Source organism: Balearica regulorum, chromosome 17, assembly GCF_011004875.1.
Source record: "Balearica regulorum gibbericeps isolate bBalReg1 chromosome 17, bBalReg1.pri, whole genome shotgun sequence".
Classification (NCBI taxonomy): Eukaryota; Metazoa; Chordata; class Aves; order Gruiformes; family Gruidae; genus Balearica; species Balearica regulorum.
In genome coordinates this window covers 9,361,820-9,382,764 of record NC_046200.1, presented here as the reverse complement: position 1 = coordinate 9,382,764, position 20,945 = coordinate 9,361,820, and the positions used below count along the sequence as shown (strand labels likewise).

The 20,945-nt window shown below is 37.2% G+C and overlaps 2 protein-coding genes across 9 annotated transcripts in view; one reads left to right on the top strand and one right to left on the bottom strand.

The window, feature by feature from the left end:
- TXNRD2 (thioredoxin reductase 2) overlaps nt 1-20,945 on the bottom strand; it is a 36,959-nt gene that overhangs the window by 15,785 nt on the left and 229 nt on the right. For 3 of the 7 annotated variants that reach the window (XR_012838087.1, XM_075769239.1, XM_075769242.1), the window contains exons 2-11: nt 19,807-19,872; nt 19,048-19,104; nt 18,289-18,433; nt 17,898-17,972; nt 16,973-17,051; nt 15,904-15,966; nt 15,311-15,381; nt 10,602-10,621; nt 10,140-10,231; nt 7,427-7,601 (exon numbers count right to left, since the gene is read on the bottom strand). Coding sequence is in view for 4 of the 7 variants with exons in the window: in XM_075769239.1 (XP_075625354.1) it covers nt 7,427-7,601; nt 10,140-10,231; nt 10,602-10,621; nt 15,311-15,381; nt 15,904-15,966; nt 16,973-17,051; nt 17,898-17,972; nt 18,289-18,433; nt 19,048-19,104; nt 19,807-19,872 (843 nt within the window). In the remaining 3 variants the exon portion in view is untranslated. Of the gene's footprint in view, nt 1-7,426; nt 7,602-10,139; nt 10,232-10,601; nt 10,622-15,310; nt 15,382-15,903; nt 15,967-16,972; nt 17,052-17,897; nt 17,973-18,288; nt 18,434-19,047; nt 19,105-19,806; nt 19,873-20,245; nt 20,482-20,945 lie in introns of those variants that run through there. The other 4 variants (XR_012838088.1, XR_012838089.1, XM_075769241.1 and 1 more) reach the window with 3 other exon arrangements.
- COMT (catechol-O-methyltransferase) overlaps nt 20,267-20,945 on the top strand; it is a 31,074-nt gene continuing 30,395 nt past the window's right edge. Inside the window, exon 1 of one of the 2 annotated variants that reach the window (XM_075769255.1) lies at nt 20,267-20,396. The gene's annotated coding sequence lies outside the window, so the exon portion shown is untranslated. Of the gene's footprint in view, nt 20,397-20,753; nt 20,887-20,945 lie in introns of those variants that run through there. The other variant, XM_075769257.1, reaches the window with a different exon arrangement.

Genomic DNA, 20,945 nt, shown 5'->3' with positions numbered 1-20,945 from the left:
AATGTGTTTTCATTATAAAAACAAGCTCTTTGATGTTAATGTAGGAAATTATTAAACAAAAGGAAAACCTGGCTTGTCAATACAGACCTAATTATATGTAAACATATGATTCACTGCTTTATACATCTGCCATATAGCCAGGCCCCCCAAACAATGTCACATCTGAATGCCTCTGTAAAGACTTCTGTGTATTAATTTCATCTGGTGAAACCAACACTTCCTCTGGGAGTACTGACTGAAGCTGTCGGCACTTGGCTATCTGTCTGTCTTCCCTTCTGTTGTCCCCATGGGATGTTGATCTGCTGTTCCTTCTCTGCCCCCTGCTCCCCAGTTCTGATGCTATCAGGCAACAAAAATAATAAACCTCCAGGACCTTATCTTGGCTCGGATGTGAAACAACTTCCTACCGTTGTATTTCTTTGTGTATTGAGAGTAAAGCCTGGATATTCTGCAAATGGACAACTAATGGGGTTTTCTAGTTTCCCCTTTTTCCTGCCAGGCAGAGCCAAGAGAAAGCTTAGCACGCAATGGCAGGCACTGAAAGAGGAAAAAAAGAAAAACTGTCAATAGAGTCATTTAAAGACCTGTGACAACAACAGACGAGTTTATCAAATCTGCAGGATAACACTTAACCTTTCGATTCCAGTCTATTTTAACACGTGTACAGCTTGGTATTAATAGCTAAGAGTTACAAAAAATCTGTTGCTGCTCATAGTGAAATTTCTCTCTCAACTTTACTACCTAAATATTATTTCTGAAAGCAAAAATAAAACTTTGTAAAACTGAAGTGAAGCTTTATTGGCCTTTAGCCCCATGCTGGCTCACCTCCATAAGCCAGAATTACACTTACTGATCTTGCTTAACCTCAAATTCAGTAGCTTAGGTTCATGATTATCCAATGTGCCTAGGTAAGTTTTAATGTAAAATTCAGGAAATTCTGATACATCTCAACATTCACTTACTTGTACTGCAGAATCAGTTCTCACCATTCCTCAGTAGTATTGGATCAAAAGGCCATTTGTAACTTACGTTTTTTACATTTATAGCTCCAAGAAAGCATGAGTTTACAGCTTATTTCTAAGATCCAGAGGGCAATACAAAACTATACCAAATCGTACCGGGCACACAACACATCCCCCCGCCCCCACGAAAGCCAGCACATATGCTTTTAGTTTGAAGATGTCCACTGCCTTGAAACTGCCACAGAACAAGGAGTCTATGATTGTATAAGACACAAGACCAGATTTAGCTTTTATTCAAAACAGCAAGATATTATGCCAGACATCTAGAAGAAAGGTGCCAATTCAAATCTGACCCTTAAAAAGGTTACCTGACTCTTGCACTTTTAATACCACATCATAATCTCACCTTTAATAGACCCATACAATAACCACACAGCTGTGAAAACCACACAGATCCCTGCTTTCAGGGCCTGCCTCCATTCACTTTTAACTTTAAAAAAGAAAACAACAGCTTTTTGATCTGTTTTTGTAAAATCTAACAACACGGCTTCCTAAGGGGGCTGCCAGTCATCTTAGCTACAGAGAGTGACAAGAGACTGGTTAAAGCATCCATCTTGGATACATGCTAGGCTGGTTAGTATTGTGATGTGGCATTTCTGTCCCATCATCTGCTGAGGGACTCTGATAATCGCACACAGAATAAGGTGAAGACAGTATCAGGCTGCTGTGACCTTCAGGTTCAGGACCTTCAACAGTGGAGACTGAAGCAGCTAAACTGAGAAGAAACCATAGGAATAGGCACAGTCAAGTAAGTAGCAGCGGTAAATGTGAGTGACAGCATACTCTTGCACACAGTAAGATTTCCCAGGGTGATAAAGGTGCAGCTGACAGCAGACTTATATAATGGGTCTTCTGCAGTTTCTTAATCACAGAAGCTGGAATGTCTGTTTGCCCCCCAGAATTTGAAAAATTCAAATTAGAGCCAACCAAGCATGTTGTTATCAGGCATGACACTGCAGATGGCCACTGTGAGGATACTGCAGGGTGACAGGATGGTTCTTTGGGCATAAAACTTAAGCCCAATAGTCTTCTCCACTTCTTCCCTATACATTGGCATTTTGACACATCACTTCATAATTTTACCCAATCCGACATCAGTTTGACCTTAATCAAAATCTAAACTGTGTTCCCAGTCTTGATACTCTCTCTTGTCTTGTTTTGGGTGCCTGACACACTCCCCAAATTAGTTTCAAGACCACTACCCTTTCCTCCTTCAAATCCTTCCTCAAAACCGAAAAGGTGTTCACTAAAACAGCACCAGCTGATAATGACTAATAAAGACCAATTCAGTGTAACTAATGTTCAAATTACAAGAAAATATTGACTACAATAAGATTAACTAAGATTAAAAAAAAGTTCAGAACCCTGACCACACTGATAGCGTGCGCCAATTTTACAAGGACGTTTTTGAACCTTTCATTCATTACTGGTAAGCTTTCAGCATGCCTGCCCCAATTTGAAAAAAATCTGACCCTAGTCAGTGCTGGGGTAGTAACTGGTTGTTTGCCAAGTCTGCTAAGCTGTACTATCTCTTGTAGCATTGACCTGTAATACTTATTACACAGAGGAGTTATCTCAGCAGAAAGATTGTGGCAGCTATGGTGCAATCACCACCATCCACTGTACATCTGAAGTTACTTGCATATGGAGACCTGTTGCTTTCATCCTACCCAAACAACAACAACAACAAAAAGCAACTCCAAGTGATATGCAACTTAAATGAAAACCTTACAGCATGGGACAGACTTCTAACAATTCTATTTGTTTTGTTCTCAAGGTTCTGTACAAGTTAAAGTGGGCTGGAAACATTTTCTGAGAAGGTATAGTTCACCTTTACATTAATTCTCCCACACTAAGCTTTCTTTAATCATGGTACACCCTTAAAGGATGGCTCTGCAGTCTCAAAAAACAGTACTCAACCATCATTCCCAAGTGAGGTCATTGGCTTCAAACTTCTACACACTTACGGATGAACAGAACCTATATTCTGTAGGAAATGTCACAGTAATTGCACTGGTTTCATGAAATTACTTTAGAGCATTTTCCAGCATGGTTGGTTTATGGTTTTTTTTTAATTTATACCACCATTCAGATAAAGGCTAGCCATCGCCTATCAACTCAAATAGCACCTTATAGTTCTGAATCCAAAACATTTTCCCACACGCAGATTAGAAGCATAGTCTAGCATCCTACTTTTCCTCAACATGAAGAAGTGATTTTTGTAGTTACAAGCTGATAAAATAAGTAGCATAAAATAAGAGCTACACTCAAAGTTTATGGGTGCGTTAAACAAAAGAAAGAAAAATTACTGTCCAGGCCTCTTTCAATGCAAACAAATTACTAGCACATTAAAAATAGCTCTGTTGAATAAAATCTGACTGAATGTCATTAAAACTAGATATTGGGAAAAAACCTAAAAGTACTGGCTGATGTAACGGGAATGACAATTTTCATTAAGACTGCAGAAACCACTTCTTACCAAGACAGTAGTGAATTAAAATTAATGAGAAAGAGGCACGGGAAGTTCAGAACAAAGACCCAGAGCCTCAGCAAACCATATCCCATTAGCACTAATAGTTGTCTGAGACCAACCAAGGTGCATTATTTTTCACTGAATAGTTCAAAGGTTAAAAACTAGATGGCAAGATTTTGACTGCAAAGACAAATCTAAAGCTCATCCCCTTTTCTATAGGGGCTGGCAGAGATATGCTCACAGGAGATCACAGCAATATTTTACCATATGGGACTTTTCAAAGAAAATCTCCAAACAAAATTTCTGTTTTCTTAGTTAATCCAAACTGATTTGATTGTAAGACTTGAAGAAAAATACTATTAAAAAACCTGTTATGTACTTAACCCTTTCTTAATATTGAACAGCAAGGATCTTATTTTACTGCACTACAAAATGAATCTGCCAAGCATCCAATCTGGCACAAAGGACAATGTTTGATAGCACATGATGTGCAACACCTGATACCTGTTCAGCTTTACATTGAGCTAGTTATAATTCCTTTTTATAGAAAAGATTATACTACTTCAAAGATACAGTGGCTTTTCTCTAAGCTTATGAATGCAAAGGAACTTGAGAATGGTTGTTCCACTGCTCTCATCAGGGAGAATACTCTTTTTGTAAAGCTAAACTTAAAACTTGCTACTGGTTATTGCTCTTTCTGTTAACAGTTTACTAGCACACTACCTCACTTTCTCTGTCAAACTAATACCAGGATATTTTGTAAACACCTCCTTAGTTCAATCATCAATTCAGTGTTGCTCCTCTACACAGTAAGACCTCATTAGATATGTAGTAACTCAGTATCTTTTCTAAGGACTTCGTGAATAATCAAATTCCAGTTACACCAGTGATCATTTGCAATCTATTGCAAATTCAAAAGGAAATGCTACTTGCCAATTCCTTTTATATATTAGCTGTGTTGCAACTGCAGCATTCAATCCACAGGTTCCAGTCCTCTAATAGCTGAAACAAACCCACTTGACAAAGCCTGATCTCCTGCAACTTTGCCTTGCAGCTCAGAAGTTGTATCTGTTTATAAAGGTGTCAATCTCTACCTTTTTCTTTGGATAAAGACCCTATGTTCAATCTGTGCATGCACAAACCACCATTGCTGTGTAGCTCATGTATATTAGGCACTGAACATATAATTTTTTTGTGTGTCTTTTAAGGGCAGGGGGAATACTATATAAGTTCATTGGTTCCATATTGAATAGAAAAAAAAATATCTCACAAGTTTATCATTTCAGGAGAATTCTCACAAAAGCAGAAGACAGAGCACTAGTAAAAGACAGAAGGACATTACAGGACTGGAAAGGCAGTATCAAATAAAGGTCAAGAAAGAACTGTTTCACAGATCTCGAATATAATAGTTATAGTTACTCAGCAAAGTACCACGGGCCTATAACAGTTACTTACAAAAGCTTGGGATTGAAACCTTTAAATTACATAAAAGATATCAAAATGAGATTTTTTTTTTTTTCCCCCTCAAATATGTCAACTGGTTCAAAAAAGCTGCTAGGAAAGCAAATAGAGCATTGTACCTGCTTTTATTGGCTTATCTACACAAGCAGAAAATTACACATTCCAAAAGATAAACAAAACTCTTCATAGAAACACAATGTAATTTTTTTTTCAAAGGGCCTACATTAAGAGATAATACTGTAGCTTACCAAACTCAAACTATGTGCCACCGTTAGTAAATACTTCTAACATTATTCATAAAATCCTACTAAAATTCCATGATGTGCTTACAAAAATTAAAGAAATATTTACTATAATTCAGACTACAATTGGTTAACCATAGCAGCTGCTTTTTAACTAACTCTACAAGCTGACTTTCTTCAATCAGTATTGTAACTGGCACATCTGCAGACAGGAAATCCTCAACACTACCAAGTTTCCCAGCCTATTATCTGAGACACCTGGTGTGGGTGTGTTGATACAGAGCAAAACAATGAATCATACCAACTGCACATCAATTAACTAGCTTTAACTGTTAATGTGTTTAATCCTTAAATGGTGGAGTGCCAATTTGAACACTAAAAAAGTCAACGCATAAAACCCAAACAAAACCGTTCATTTTGCAGTTTCTAAATAGGGATTGTAACTCAAATGTATGACAAAAATAATACAAGTAGTTCCTCTGTATCAAAATAGTGAATGGAGTTACATTACAACTGAGTTGCAACAGTATATCATGCAACCTTATTCCACTATAATTAACACTAAAGCAAGATTTTTCTCATATTATTTCAATTTAATAGCTCTATTTTCCATCTTTGACAAAAGTAAACAAATTGACTTGACATTTCACAGGTGTGACTCCACCTCAGTGTACTTTTACCAGAAAGTTTGAGAAAAATCACATATGACATTTAGAAACTCACTTTTTGGAAACATTTTCATCTCACCTCATGAATATTATTCTACAGATTTCAGGATTGTCACATCTCCAGATAGCATGATCTTTTTTGCTCTTGGCAAGCACTAGTGTCTTTGATTGGTTCTGGTGAGCATAATCCATTATTATAGGCTGTTTCCACAATTCATAGAAGCCCATTATACTTCTAAGAGAATAGTAATCACAGTAAGTGAAAAAAAGTTTGTCACAACACACAAGCTGCTCTCTGTTTGGGGTATTAGGATATAAAGCTGACTTAACAAGGGGAAAGGAACAACAGGACAACAGATTTAGTCCACGGGGCAAAATACAAAATGCTGTAAGTGATCTGTTCCTATTTCCTGTAAAGGATCTATTCTACAACCACAAGAATTTAACTTTATCTGTTATCAACAAATGACAGAGGAAGGCTCCCCCACTACTCTAAAACAGTAGTGTAAGATAAAAAATAGCATAAAAATGAAGTAGTTAAAGGAATTGCTAAAGCTGCTAGTAAAACTGATCGTTCTTCTGCATTTAAAAAAAAATTCTTGGGCAGTAAGTTTAAGCCTATTTACTTTGTTCACCAGATATCATCCACTTGCCAAATACCACTGCTACCTTTCACCATCCATTATCTAGAATTCCAGATATTCACAAAGCTTTATACGCATAGAAGACAAGAGGTCCCCTATTCTAGTGGGCTTGCAGTCCATCTGAACAAATATAGGAACTGAGGGCCAACTCATAACAGCAACAGAAGAGTAGCTTAGGGAGGCAATGCAAAAAGAATATTTTTGTTCCTGTGGACTGGACCATTGTACCATACATCATTTACTGTCTTAATCCTTACAAGAAGTAGCATTTGACTCAAAGAGGGCAAAACCCAGTTAATTCCCATTTCTGGTGGTTATGCTCAGAGCCATTTGTCACAAAATTCTTTAAAACTGATTTACTCTGACTTATATGTCAGTTCCAAGGAGTCTGAGATATGCGAAAATTCCTGACCAGAATTCAAAAAGCTCTAAAGTTCCACAGTTCCCTGCAATGAGCTTGGATTTTTTAGGGACAATTACTTCTCTTTCTCCAAATTGGATGATGGCTGCAGTAACAAACTTAAACAGCACAGTTTAGAAAAATAGGAATTTGTAGTGAATAGCTTCATGAATAAGTCAAGAGTGTGGACTTAGAGAATACTACCTGCACCACAGAGGTTGCTGGAATTCATGCTTTCATCCTCTAGTAAATGTGAGGAAGACTAAATGGTCTATTTATTGCAGCTCACGCAAAAGTAGTTACCACAGATTTCTTCCACTCACTGTAACTTTCATGTGTTTTTAGACTGTAAGTGAACAAGTCAGGCATGCAAGAAAAGAATTAAAAAACTATCATTAATATTAAAAAAAAAAAAAAAAAAGGAAGGGGGCTGTTTGGCTCCATACTACATGATGAGGGGACTTCACTTTTAGAATGGAAGACATTGCAAATAAATGTTACGATAATCAAGTTTACCTACTGCCCACATCACTGTGTCAAAGGAATCACTTCCTTCTGTGCCCAGGTCAGTATTTTTCCAGGTGACTTGCAATCTGTTGCTCTCCAATTTTTCAACTTTGGTTGGGAAACACCTCTTTAAAAATTTTGTGCCGTAAGATTCCATGTGCTCAGTTACTAAAGATGCCATTTGCTGTTGAGTAGGGGAAAAAAAATGTTTACTCTTAGATATATGACCTTTTAAATGTAAAACCCTCTTTCAGCTGTCTTCATGAAAATCCAGTAAATGCACTGTGCATTTCAAACATTCTTTGTCACTTAGTTACTATGCATTGTCAACACATGATTATATAACAAGCCACTATGACCTGCAACTGCATTCCAAGAGGCATCTACATCTGAATATTAAAATTATTTTAAAAAAGGAAAATAGCATATGAATAAAACTGTTGCTTTTAAATAATTTGTTGCTTATACAAATATAGCATCTAGAGCATATTCAATTTAACATTACCATAATTACCATTTTCTGGCAGCTTGATGAGAATGAAATACTTTCATAAAGCTAAGAAAGAAAAATATTTCCCTTTGCTGTGACACCCATCATTTCTCTGCAATGGCTATGAATCACTAAGGTTTCCTGGAAAGTTCTGCTACAAAAAGGAAATAATGCTTTTGTCCTAAGAGCCTCTTTGAAATAATACCACACCACAGTCAAGTAGTAAAGTGTCACATTGACAGTTTATCCAAAGATGCCATTGCTCTTGACTGCAGTAATTCGGGTTGAACTTTGTCAAATAATATGTTTATTACTTAAAGGGTATTATCACAAAACCACTCACACAAAAAACCCTACATGCAAGCTCTCAGCTTACAAAACTTTATTTTCGAAGGTGACATTAACTAATACGAAGGCAACAGCAGGGTTATACCTCTTCATAAATACGATAGCTCACTAACCAGTTTCCATCAGACTCATTGTGGCTACAGACTGAATATAATTATTTTATCTCTGTTAATGCTTTCTCAACTTTGAAATGTGCATTGTGCTCTTCCTGACTACAAAGGATCAAGTTCTCAGAGAAAGCCCTACTGTAAATGTTTTATGAAGTGCCACACACACACTCTTAACACTATTCTCTGCTTACTCAGATCTCATGCTGTTACAGGTGTAGATTTCTTCAATGATGATTGCAAATCCCAAGACACATTCTTATACAAGTTTTGCAAACTCTGTTACACATACCACTAGTTTTAGGGAACCCACTTCAAAGTGGGAGTGGCTGGCGTGCAACCAGCAGCTGTCACTACCTGCAGTGGTACTTGACACTGCTGCTTCTAACAGCAATACTCCCTCCTCAAAAACTGTGCTGTTACACATTAAAATAATTTGCCTACACACTGTGTGTGCAAAGAAGTTCTTAAAAACAAACCCATAGTTCTATCACTCTTTCATCAACTGTGGCCTGTAAATGTTTTGCACTATTGCAATTAACCATTAAAAAAATTCCTAATTCATGATACCAGGAATAATTAAGTTAATGTACATTCGCTCCCATTCTGAAAACACTATTTTCAAGTGATTAACATGACACAGTCTTCATTCTTGAGGCCGACATTTTCCAAAGTTATTTGCCTGAGAAAAAATTTGTTGGAAACTTCAAAGAAAAAGTTCGCTGCACATGTGAATGAAAACTCAGAACTCTCTCACTGTTTTAAGAACACTACAGAAACTTTTCCTTCAAAGTAGTGTTCCATCATATCTTGCAGAGACAGAGGATTCAGAACCACCTTTAACATACTCTCCTTACAGATCTAGGAACCAAAAAAAAGACTATCAGGCCATCAAAGAGATCATCTAACCTGTACAAAAGAGGCTATGAATTCACATCCAAGTAACACCTGGATTCAGTAACTTGTCTTTAATCTAAACCTGCTATACTACCTTCTATTGCTTCTTTAAGCAGTTATACTTTTTACACAAATCCTATACAAAACCTTTTTTCACAAATCCTATACAAAACCTTTTTTCTTGTTGTTGCTTTTCCTTGTTGTTATTTCTAATTGCTTTTATTCTCTTTATATAGGAATGGGTTTCTGGCCAAACCCATTTTCTGTTTTGTCAGCACAATCATGATCACTTACACTTCTAAATAAAACTCAAACTCTTGCTCAATTTTGAAATACAATTTTTTCTCTTAAAATTTCCCTGCCTGAAAGTTTATGCTTTTAATTTTCTCCAGCTTAGGGTTGATAGCTCCACTGAAATCACTATATATTTTCTTACCTAGTTATAGCCACCGCTGTTTTGAAAGTGGTCATTAAAAAACTTCCAGCTTAGTGACTTATTTATATTCATCATAATGAACTCCACATTGAACTACTTCAATAATTTGTTTTAAAAATCATTATCTGTAACTCCTAGAAATTCAGGATTATTTTGAAGAAATTGTCTAATGGGTTTAGGAGTGGCATAAATCCTTCCCCTGCTTCCCAACCTTTTCAATCTTGCTTTCAAGCAGGGAAAAAAAAAAAAAAAATTACTTTTCTGAGTACAGTATCAAGAAATATGATAGGAAAACAAGAGCTAATATTTGTTTCTCTTCAGAAAGCATGTACTAGGAAACGATTGGAGACGCAAACGCCACTTTTTCTTTAGGAGACAAAAATAATCAAATATACTTTTTAATATATTTGATATATAAGGAGATGCAAGATATTCCGTACTCACCTGATCAAACCCACGAAGTGGGATACTTCTCATCATGACTGTAGTGTCCAATCCAATGCCCGTTAGAAAACCAGCACACTCAAGTGAAACATCTGGTGAAGCATCAGTTAAGGAAATATAAACAATTTCATATAAATGCAGTATAAAAGGGTAGTATACTAAGTGGGCTTTTTACTTAGAGATATCAAGTCCTCCTCACATAGAGAACATCTTTAGCTTGCTTTTGTTTTATAGAATAGAACTCCAAAGCCTTAGAATATTTTCCTCATAGTTTTTAAGATTCTGAGAATTTATCCTCAGCTGACCTTTATTCCTATGATGGTACTGCATAGAAAACTATTACTATTCTATTACCAACTCAACTACAGGGCATGAGCAAAGGAATTCTGAAAACTGAGCTTTCATGGAAAGACAGCTATGCTGCTTATTATCATAAATCCTCACAGCTTTTTCAAGGGATACAGCTGGCTCCAACAACCAACCTGTTACATAAAAAGAAAAAAAAAGAATAAAGCAGTGAAATGAGCTTGTGCATATTTCTGCACAACCAAAAAATTATTTTCTGAAGTATGTAAAGTTACAAAATTACAGGTTTGAGGAGTAGATCTGATGTTGTTAGATGGAAAGAGAGAGCTTGGCTTGTCAACTCCAACAAAGACAACACTGTAACATGTGGGCTTATTTTATGAACAGAATAAAAAAAGAACAGGCTTGTAAGACATAAGGCATTGTTTTTATATTGTAAGTAGACATTTAAACACATACTTTGAAAGACAAAGTGAAGAAAGCCATGAAAAACTCAGAGAAACTAGCAAGGTTAAGAGGCATCACAAATATTTTAATTGTGTTCTATGACGTACCTCCGTTGGAAACATCTAGAGTGGACACTGACAGGTTTTGCCCCAGTGCCTACGGCTACTGATGCCTCATCTTTACAGGGCATCTCAGCAGTGCCTCTGAGACAGTAGCCAACATATAAACATACAGACATGCAGCAGTCTTGTCGGAAGTCAAGTATATCTCAAAATTTTTAGAGGTATCTTAATTACTAAATATATATTCTAAATTATTTTTAAGAAAACTTAACACAATCAGAAGTTATGCACATTTGAAATTCATTATCTTCCTATCAAGTAGATTATAGTTCCAATATAAAATTTTATTCATTGCTAAATTTCATTTTGATTTATAACCATCTGCTTTTTAATCATCTTATTTTTCCAAATGCCAAATATTTGTCCTTCCTGTCTTCAAAAGTTTGTGTATGCAGTTATAGAAAATCTGTTTAATAGATTTACCTAGACTAGTATTCACCAAATAGATCCATTTTAGATCTTAAATAAAACTGCAGCTCCTATCTCTCCCCATATTTCACACCCTTTCAACCAAGACCATCACTAAAATTGTCCACCAACACTTTCAATTTATGAGGTGTATCAGCTCTCCAGCACAGCAGTTTCCATGCCTGTCCCCAGATGCGCTACACACTGCAGCAGTGCTCTCCCTTCTGACCATATCCTCAGTTCCCTACGTCTGCTGGGTACACAAAATGTGGAAAGCTCAGTCGCTGTTCCAGGGGTAAAAGTGGATCCAACTGGCCAGTCACTGACACTCAGCTGCTGGACAGGCTGCATTCACATTCCTTTGCTGTTCATGTGTTATATAGACTTGTTAAAATCTCAGTTTGGAGATGCATTCCACATAATATTTCCACTACAGCAAAGTCTTTTGTTAAGTTTTTGAATTAGGAAAAAAAATCATCATTAGGGATCAAAATTTCTAGTTACTGTAAGAACAATGTAGAATGTTAGGTTCTTTCTCACTATTATTTTAATCTATGGAAATACATGCTTTATAAAGAACTTTTCATCAAAAAAAGCAAAACAAAAAAACCAACACTTGGAACCCACCTGAAGATTTGACACATTTTTTCAGTTTATTTTGGTAATTTTTTTTAAAAGCAAGTATCTCTCATATTGCCATATCCAAAAGTAAAAAAAACCCAAAACCTTTGTATTTTTGTGTATGAAAGAAGTAGTTTGCCAACTGTGTTTTGGAAAACTAGAAATTTACTTGAATTTAGAAATTTACTTTAAAAACTCAAAATACAAACTCACATAATCAAAGAGTTTAAACAGGTTATTTAAAGCTAGGAAGATAAGCAAGGAAGCATAAACATTATAAGCGTAAGTCACAGAACCTTATCATATACCTTTACCCATATCCAAATTTGTTTGACTGTTTTGAGGAAGATAAGTTTTAGCAACACAAATGACAATGCCAGCAGAGAACACAGTTGCATGGAAATAATCCATTCAGTAAAAACCTTTTCCTTCAGCAGCTGTGCCTGCATTAATTCAAAAACTCTAAGCAACAAAACAAAACTATTTTGACAAAACATGCTCTGAACAGGTGAAAATTCAAAGTAGTCAGATCACAGGAAGGAACACATTTGAAATATCAACCTGCAGCCTACACATCCCACACTGTTTTGTATTCTACATTTTGCTTGATTCCTGGCTGAAGTAGCATACACCAGTATGGTGCTTCACAAAATAAACATAAACCCTTAAATCCATGGAAAACCACACACAAACTGAAGGCTAACACAAAGACATGCATGCATTGCGGTCTCTTTGTAAGGAGGTATCATTCATCAATTCCAACTAAAATTTACAAGCAATGATCCTCCCTCTACCCTGTTACCAGGAAAGCTACTGGTATACACACTTAGAAAGACAGAAATGTGTTTCATAGAAGGACATCAAGAACCTTAGAAAACAAAAATATTTTATATGTGAACATGTATGGCAACTAAAAACAAGTATTAGAGGCATGATGGAGCTCTGCAAACAGCAAATTTGCCCTGCCACTGACTAGCCACATATCCCTAGGAAAGTTATTCTTCCACAATATTGCAAGAGAGAAACAGGTCCAATACTTGGAAAGCTCTTCATAAACAGTCCATCCTATGCTAAGACAGCAAAGCAAAAATAGTAGGTAAAATACTGGTTGTGGCCTCTACCTTACCCTAAACCAATCTGCACCATCTCCTAGTTCTAAGAGAGATGCTTTTAAACTTCTGAAAAGTGCAGACACGGGGGCTGCTGCTCCGTAAGCCCCAGGGATTGCAGAGTCAGTACAACACATGTTTTCTCACAAAAGACTCTAGATAACATCTATCTATGCTATAAGAAAAACATACAAGTTCCAAAGGTGTACAGAGAGCAGGTTGAGCTAAAGAGATTAAAATCTGCTAGTCTGGGTTTTACGTTTAGCAACCAATTTAACATAGTGGGAAACAAATTTTTCGGGCATTAGGGCATCCAATTCATCTGTGAATGGATGATCACCCCTTTTTTAGCATGTAGCTCCTCGGAAGTGCTGCAAAAAGCCACATGCTACCCATAAAGAAATATTTACTGGGGATTCACAGGGAATAGAATGAGAATATCTGTAATTTGGGCATATGTTTGCTCTTTTTCATTAGATGAAAAATAGATGCCAGCTGGCACTCATTCATAGTATCAGCAGCACATTATTCAAAATTTCTTCTACAAAATAGAGGGTTCCTGGGCATTGTCAGCATCTAATAGAAAAGTTAAGAAAGCAGAACCTAACCTCCTTCATACCTGCTCAATCTCTCACTCATTCTGAACATATTTAATGGCATCTTTTCTAATTAATTCTGCCAAAACTCTTCATCTCAGTAGTGAGGATTTCTTCATAATGTTTGTATATCTAAAGGACTTTTAAGTTCGTTAACAGTTTGCACTTTTTGTTTTTTAACATGAACAACTGCAGGACTGACAGTTCTATAACTCCCAGGTATGTAATTTGTAGCTGAGATATGTACATTTGGAGAGGGAGAAAAGAAGGAATAAGTACAACACAGCTCAGACTAAAAACAAAAGGTGTTAAACTGTACCTTGGGAATATTTATAATAGAAACAAATCCGACAGAAACAAACCTTTAACAACTCCCTCCTTCATTTGCTAGGACATAGCCTGATAAAGCACAGAAATGCTACTGTAGCCCCTGCAGGCTTATTTTGACTAAATCTCAGGAATGCAACATATAAACACTAGACTCCCACATTACACTGTTACAACTTGCATTAGCAGCAACTGGACAAAAGCCACATTTTCACAGAAACATCTTATAGGGATAAATCTTATGTTTAGGTTTTGTGTAGGATTTTGGTGTTTTGTTTTTTTTTTTAAAAACAATTTCCTCGCATAAATCATGCTTTTGAAATTGAAGAGGTGACTGATATACTACAAACAGCAGCAAATTTAGTTTCCTTTTCAAACTGTACCAAGGAGCCTTTTTATCTATTGATGTTTAGCTTAACACAGTGCATTTTTTATATTAGAAAGTCACAGCCAATAATGGCAGCTCTGTTTTCTTTCAAAACACCAGTATTATTGTTTCAAGTCTCTTTTTCTTATAGATACTTTGCTTTTCCTAGAATTGCTCAATAAAGAAAAGAAAAAATAGTATTAGCCAACTTCCATGCTAGCAAACATGCATGCATGTGTTCTGTGTGTTATGTGAACACATGCATGCATGTGTTCTGTGTGTTATGTGTTATAAGCCAAAGACTATGGCATTTTAGTATTTCCATTAAAAACGTTTTAGTATTTCAGTTTTAGTATTAGTATTTAGTATTAGTATTTCAGTTAAACAATAGCTCCCAAAGCATAAGAAAAGGCAAAAGTAACCCAATTATCTCATCATATTTTCTTTTGTTATCAGAACCGCCACCACATAAGAGAACATAAAAACACGTTGGAGTTTCTTTTCTAACTGTAGAGCAAGTTCACGTACACCCATAGCAAAGGACAGTACAGCCTTTGTTTAAGTTTATGCTGCCCTCTTGTGACTGCCACGTAGAATTGCTACAGGAAACAAGTCCCCTTAACCTAAGATGGTTAAAATTCATATTTAGTCTGATTTTAGAAGGGAATTTCATAAAAGGGAGGGATCTATTAGTTACTAATGAAGGTTGGTAGTGTGATGTTGACGCATAGCAAAACAAATTCTCAGAAGGAAAACTGAAGTACAGAAAAACTGATGTATAAAAGGCAATTTTGAACTTTTTTTTACCTTGCCATAAAGGAAAAGTACAAAAGCCAGCATCTATTAAAGCCATGGTAAGGTAACTTACGTTTTTCCAGGAGATTCTTTTAACCAGAATAGATCATCACTTGTGATTCCATACTCCAGTGCACCTGCAATCTATGATCACACAGGTAAGGTCTCGGATCTACAATGCAAGTCCTGGCAGCAAAAAAAGCTAATAGCAAGTTGTATTAGTTGAAGTATAGCCAGTAGACGGACAGAAATACATCTGAGGCTGCCCAGATATATTATCCAGTCTTTGTCTTTGGAGATTTTCAAAACCTGATTGCAAAAAGCCCTGAGCAACACAATCTGACCTGACAGCTGACTCAGTAACTGGTCCCAGCCTCCTAGAGCAGGAGATTGAACTAGATGACCTGTAGAGATCTCCTCCAACTTGAATTATCCTACAGCAATAAGCAACATCAACATACTAAATCGATGCAAATTATTTTCTATGGAAATGTTTTTCTGAAAAGCCTGTGCTTTATATAACAGATAATTTTTTCACATGAGACAAGTACAAAAATCTCTTGTGTCTTACTTTATATTTACATTCTTTATCCTCCACACATTCATTATTATCTGCAACAAAACCAGTAAAATCATTGGAATTGTTAGATGGCAAGCGTAACTTACATGTGTAGGATATTTTGGTCTTCCTCCGGTAGCAACGACAATATTTTCTGCAGTAACAATAGTCTACAAACAAAACCACAAAAATCAAAATCAAGCATTTGAAATCCTTTTACCTGTCTTTAGATTTTATCTATGTACAAATGAGCAATAAATGAGAAAGCCAGCACTACCGTCTGCCATATATATATGACATAATAATCAGTACTGCACTAAAAAAAGGATGGAGATGAAATTAATACATGCAGAAGTTTCTCCTATACATACTCAATAAGCTTTGTTTTAATATTAAGCTATACCTATCCTGGACAAGATTCTGATGACTTGGAAGCAACATTTGTGCACAAATGGCAGCTTTATAAAAATCAATATTTGCTTAGGACAAAACACACAGAGATCACAGCAAGTGAATTCTGTCTCTAAGGCCTGGAGTTCAGGTACCTCAAAAGTGGTATGATTTTAGAAAAATGTTAGGCATCTACCCCAAAAAACATTTGCTCTCTCAAGCTGATATTAACCAGTAACATTTATATAATTACCCTCAAAAAAGTGTTAAAAATGCATGTTTAGCCTCTTGTTAAAAATGCAGAAATGGCCTCCATTCTGTTATGTGACCCAGTTGCTTGAAGCTGTGAATTCAGTATAATTGCCTCACACACACAATTTTGTATTAGAAAGCTAATCACCCTTACAATTCACCTGAAGGAGGAAAACTGATCTAATGCTCAGAGCAATGAGGAGATGTTGGTCCTCTTTACACCTCTGTAAGCATCTATCAAAGCAGTATGACTCTGACCAAAAAAAAAACCTCAAAAACTTTTGTCTCAGCATTTCCATCTGCAAAAAAAAAAGTAATGGCATCTAACTGACAGGTTAGAGGCTACGGACTCAGAAGAAAACAGTCAAGTACATAAACATCTTCTGTAGGTGGAAAATGCAAGTCTCCCTCAGCAAAACAATACTGAATAACTAAAGCAATTTGCAAAAGTACGATATAGCTCCCACTTGACCAGAAAACCAAAACATGAAGACCTGAAATGTTTGAAGTGCAGAAATCAGCGCAGCAGCTCACCTCTTTACCTGCTGTTGTTAAACCACGAATTGTATGTGGATCAGAAAAACTCCCTTTCATGTTGAAATATTTCACTTTCCTGTTTAGAAGAAAACAGCAACATAAATGAACACTTAATGAAGAATAGGAATGAAGTACAATCAGCTACTTTTTTCATATCTAAGTGCTAAAAAGGAGAGCAAACAGGCATAGAAAAGTAAAGGGAAGAAAGCATCTCATTTCATAGGATTGTTTGCAGCTTTGTCACATAATTTAAGTCACTTAATTCTTGTGTCACAGTTAACTCCTCTGTACAGCAGAGTACCTAAGCTTGTAACATGCTTTGGGATCAGATTATTGACCTCTTCAAATAATACATTTTCCACTAGCCACAGCATTACTATTGCTACCTATAACATTACTAATACAATGCTCATTTGAGAGCAATCAAAAGTGACTCAGCAGGAGTCACAAGACTAGTACCTGTTAAATTATCTATTAATATAATTTCTCTATAAAAGGAACTGCATGCCAAAAATCTTGGAACCATTTCTGCACCGAAAGCAAAAAATTCAGCTGCTGTAGTACAGTGTTATCTGTGGGCTTGTATGGCATATGAATTTTGATGGACAGCTTGAAATTATCTTTAGGAACTCTGACTGCTTCATATTAATGCAAAATCTCTCCAGATTAGAAAGAGCATTCCCTGATCACTACGCTGTTAGGAAGTTTTCACATATGGTCACTTTCATCCACTATTTCCCAGAAAAGAAAAGGAAAGAGAGGTAAATCACATTGGCCAGGGCACTTACAGTCCTGAGCAGAAAGGACTTACAAACTCAAAATACTAGCTCTAATGAGAAACTCTAAAGGCAATTCACCAATTTTACAAGCAGAAGAGCTCCTTGACTATGGGAATAGAGCTGAATTTCAAAGTCTTATTTACTTGTCTTGTAGTTGCACTCTGTGTCCCCAGTTCAAGGATTTCACATAATTCTGAACAGCTTGTGCCATCACAGACCTATCACAAAACAAGAAACTGAACATGAACTCATCCTATTACAAATTCAGATTATGCAACTCAAAGATACAGAAAATTGCTAGAAATTAGGAATGGTCTACAGTACTTTTCGTTATAAAAGTAAATTATCAATCCAAATCAGCATAATATCTGCCCTAATAAACCAGTAAATACAGTTTTGTGTTTTAAGCAAGGAGCAGTCTAAAAAAACTTAATGCGAAATTTACTTCCCTAACTGTCCTTAAAAAAACACCAACTGGGAAAAGTTGTTAGGCATTTGCAGCACATAGGAGTGGACACAGGCAATAATCTTTACCAGGTATGATGAACAGGTTGGGCTATATTCCAGCCATAGTGTTGGGCATCTTTAACGGCACTTCCTAAAAGGGCTGCTTGATGCATAAGCTTTTTAGGAATGCAACCAACATTCACACAAGTTCCACCAAGTCCCCATTTGGTTCCTCGGGAAAAAAAAGAAAAAAAAAATTAAAAAAAAAGCATCATGTTAGTGTAACTTAATGCAATTGGGTTACTTAGAGAATTAGGTTGTTCATGCAATTAGTTAAAAAGTTCTGAAACAAACAGCTTCTAACTCTGCTAGTGTTAATTTGTTTTGATAAAAAACATCTCTATGTATTTTTCTTCTAGAATTCAAACCATCTCAAGCTGTTTCTCAGAGCTCTGAAGAACCAGGTACTCCACATTCACATTTGCGCATTTGCAGATCTTATCTTACGTATTGTACACAAAGAGCCTCCACATGATGCAATTCATAATTTTTAGAAATTGTAAATGACATTTTAACAGAGACAATATTCTCACATATTTAAGACCAAAGTCTACTACAAATGGTAGCATCAAACACTGCTAACAACCTTAACGTGCAGCAGAAGCAGGCAGACCTGGGACATCACTGGAGGGAACAAGCAGTACAGCAAGCTGGGCTTAAGGACTTTTACTACAAGCAAAGCAGGCAGCATGGCTTTGGTCACTTTGCTGCCTGGAGCAATCTGCTCACCTAGGAAACCATTTTATACACATGTCCAAACATTATCCTAGTATTTCTCTCCCATACCTTGTGGGGAAGGTTCCACATAATCCAAAACTGCCACTTTCCTTCCAAACTGAGCAGCTTTAAACAAAAAGCAAGACAAGGTATTTAGTGGAGGGAGAAACACACACACCTAAACATTTTTGGTAGTACAGGCACAGATTAAGAGTACAGGAGTTGATGGCTGGTGGTTTATACTGTCTAACTCAAGATGCCGGCCTACAGACTCAGGCTGCCTATGTGGTCAGCAGATTCTCCAGAAGGCACTTAATAACCCAGACTAGAGCCTTGAGCTTCCACCAACCCTAAAAAATGCAATTTGACCCCAAATGAGATGTTTAAGAACCTCATGAGTTGGTGAACACACTACATTGAGCTACAAAGGGGCAAGGTTCTCTACAGCAGTTAAAACAGTTCTTGGAAACAGTCTGAAGGGACTGTTGTTTTACCACATAAATAAGAAACAGCATAATTAAAAAAAAATACAGTGTATATATGGAGGCACTCAGTATTTCACAAAAGTTTATTAGATTTTCCCATGAGAAAAGAAGAAATATTTTTTTTAAAAGGTTAATAGGAAAGCAAAAGAAGATCACCCCACATGAGGCTGTGAATTAATTTGCAAATTAACTGTATGGAGCTGAGTTGATGATTAATGTTCAGGGACTGAAGTATACTATGTTTCTTAAAACGCTTTAGCATTATCAGTAACACTTCTATTACCTTCCATAAACACTACTTAAGCTAAAACAAAACTTTTGTTAGTTATTTATATATACAAACCTTCTTTTGCACAAGCAAGGCCTCCAGACCCTCCACCAATTACCAGAAGATCATACTCATTCTTCCCTGTGAAGAAGACATGAAAAAAAGAAGAAACAGGCAAGGGAGATTGAAGAGGTATGTAAGAAAGTAAATATCAAAAAGTACACTATTTTTTACAGTTGATTTTTGCTGATTTGGGTTTACTTTACTAGAGCACTGTGTTTTTTCAGTGTTCCAAAGCATTCTCCAAAAATTTTTAAACTGTCTAGTCTGGTTTTGTGAATGAAACATGGAAAATAAAGTGATCCAAAAGTGAGGAAATAGATTAGATTTTTTACACAATGTTCCAAGAAACTCTTTCTGCACAATTAGACAGTTGCAACTGGGATCCACTACAGGTCTTCTGTTTCTGCATTACAGCAGCATGTTCTACATGCAGATTTTTCAGCCAGGTCACCTTATCGGATTCGCAAAGCTTCAGCTGCAATGTAGGCCTTGCAGGGGTGTGGTGAGGCGGTCAGAGGGAAGCTGGCCCCTTCTGCCACCTCAGCGTCCGCACAGATCAGCACAGTCTCCCAGAGCACTTTTGAAGTGGCAGAAGCCCACAGGTGAGCAATAACTTGTTTCTCAGCAAGGGCATCAGAGCAACCCCTGCTTTCAGAGAGCTGCCAGCAGTTCAGGGAGGACAGCCAAGGCCTGCAGCATCCCCACACCTGCCGTGCCACCATGGGGGGGTGGGGGACTTTTCTCAGCATTTCAGAGCAGGCAGTCAGACTGCAAAGGCTGATACCTCCGGTCGCTGGAGTTAAGCCTAGAGAAAAGGTTTAGCTGCCTCTCCTCGGTACTTCTCCAGAAAGCCCCACAGCAGCGGGGCAGGAGGCCTTGCCCACTGCACAACCACTTGCGGCCCAGGGACTCCTTCAGCAACTCAGGGGCCGAGGGACGGGCTCCGAGAGAGGCACCGGGTCGGGGGTGGCTCCAAAAGCCGTTACGGATGGAGACAGCGCGCCACCCTCCCCACCTTGGCCACTGAGGGAGGACAGTGGCGCCTCCGGGGAGGGGGGACGGCGGTCTGCGGTTCCCACAGCGGTCGCTCAGGTAAGGCGCCCGCGGGCCTCTCCCCGCCGTGCGGGTGGTGGGAAGGACTCGGGGGACCC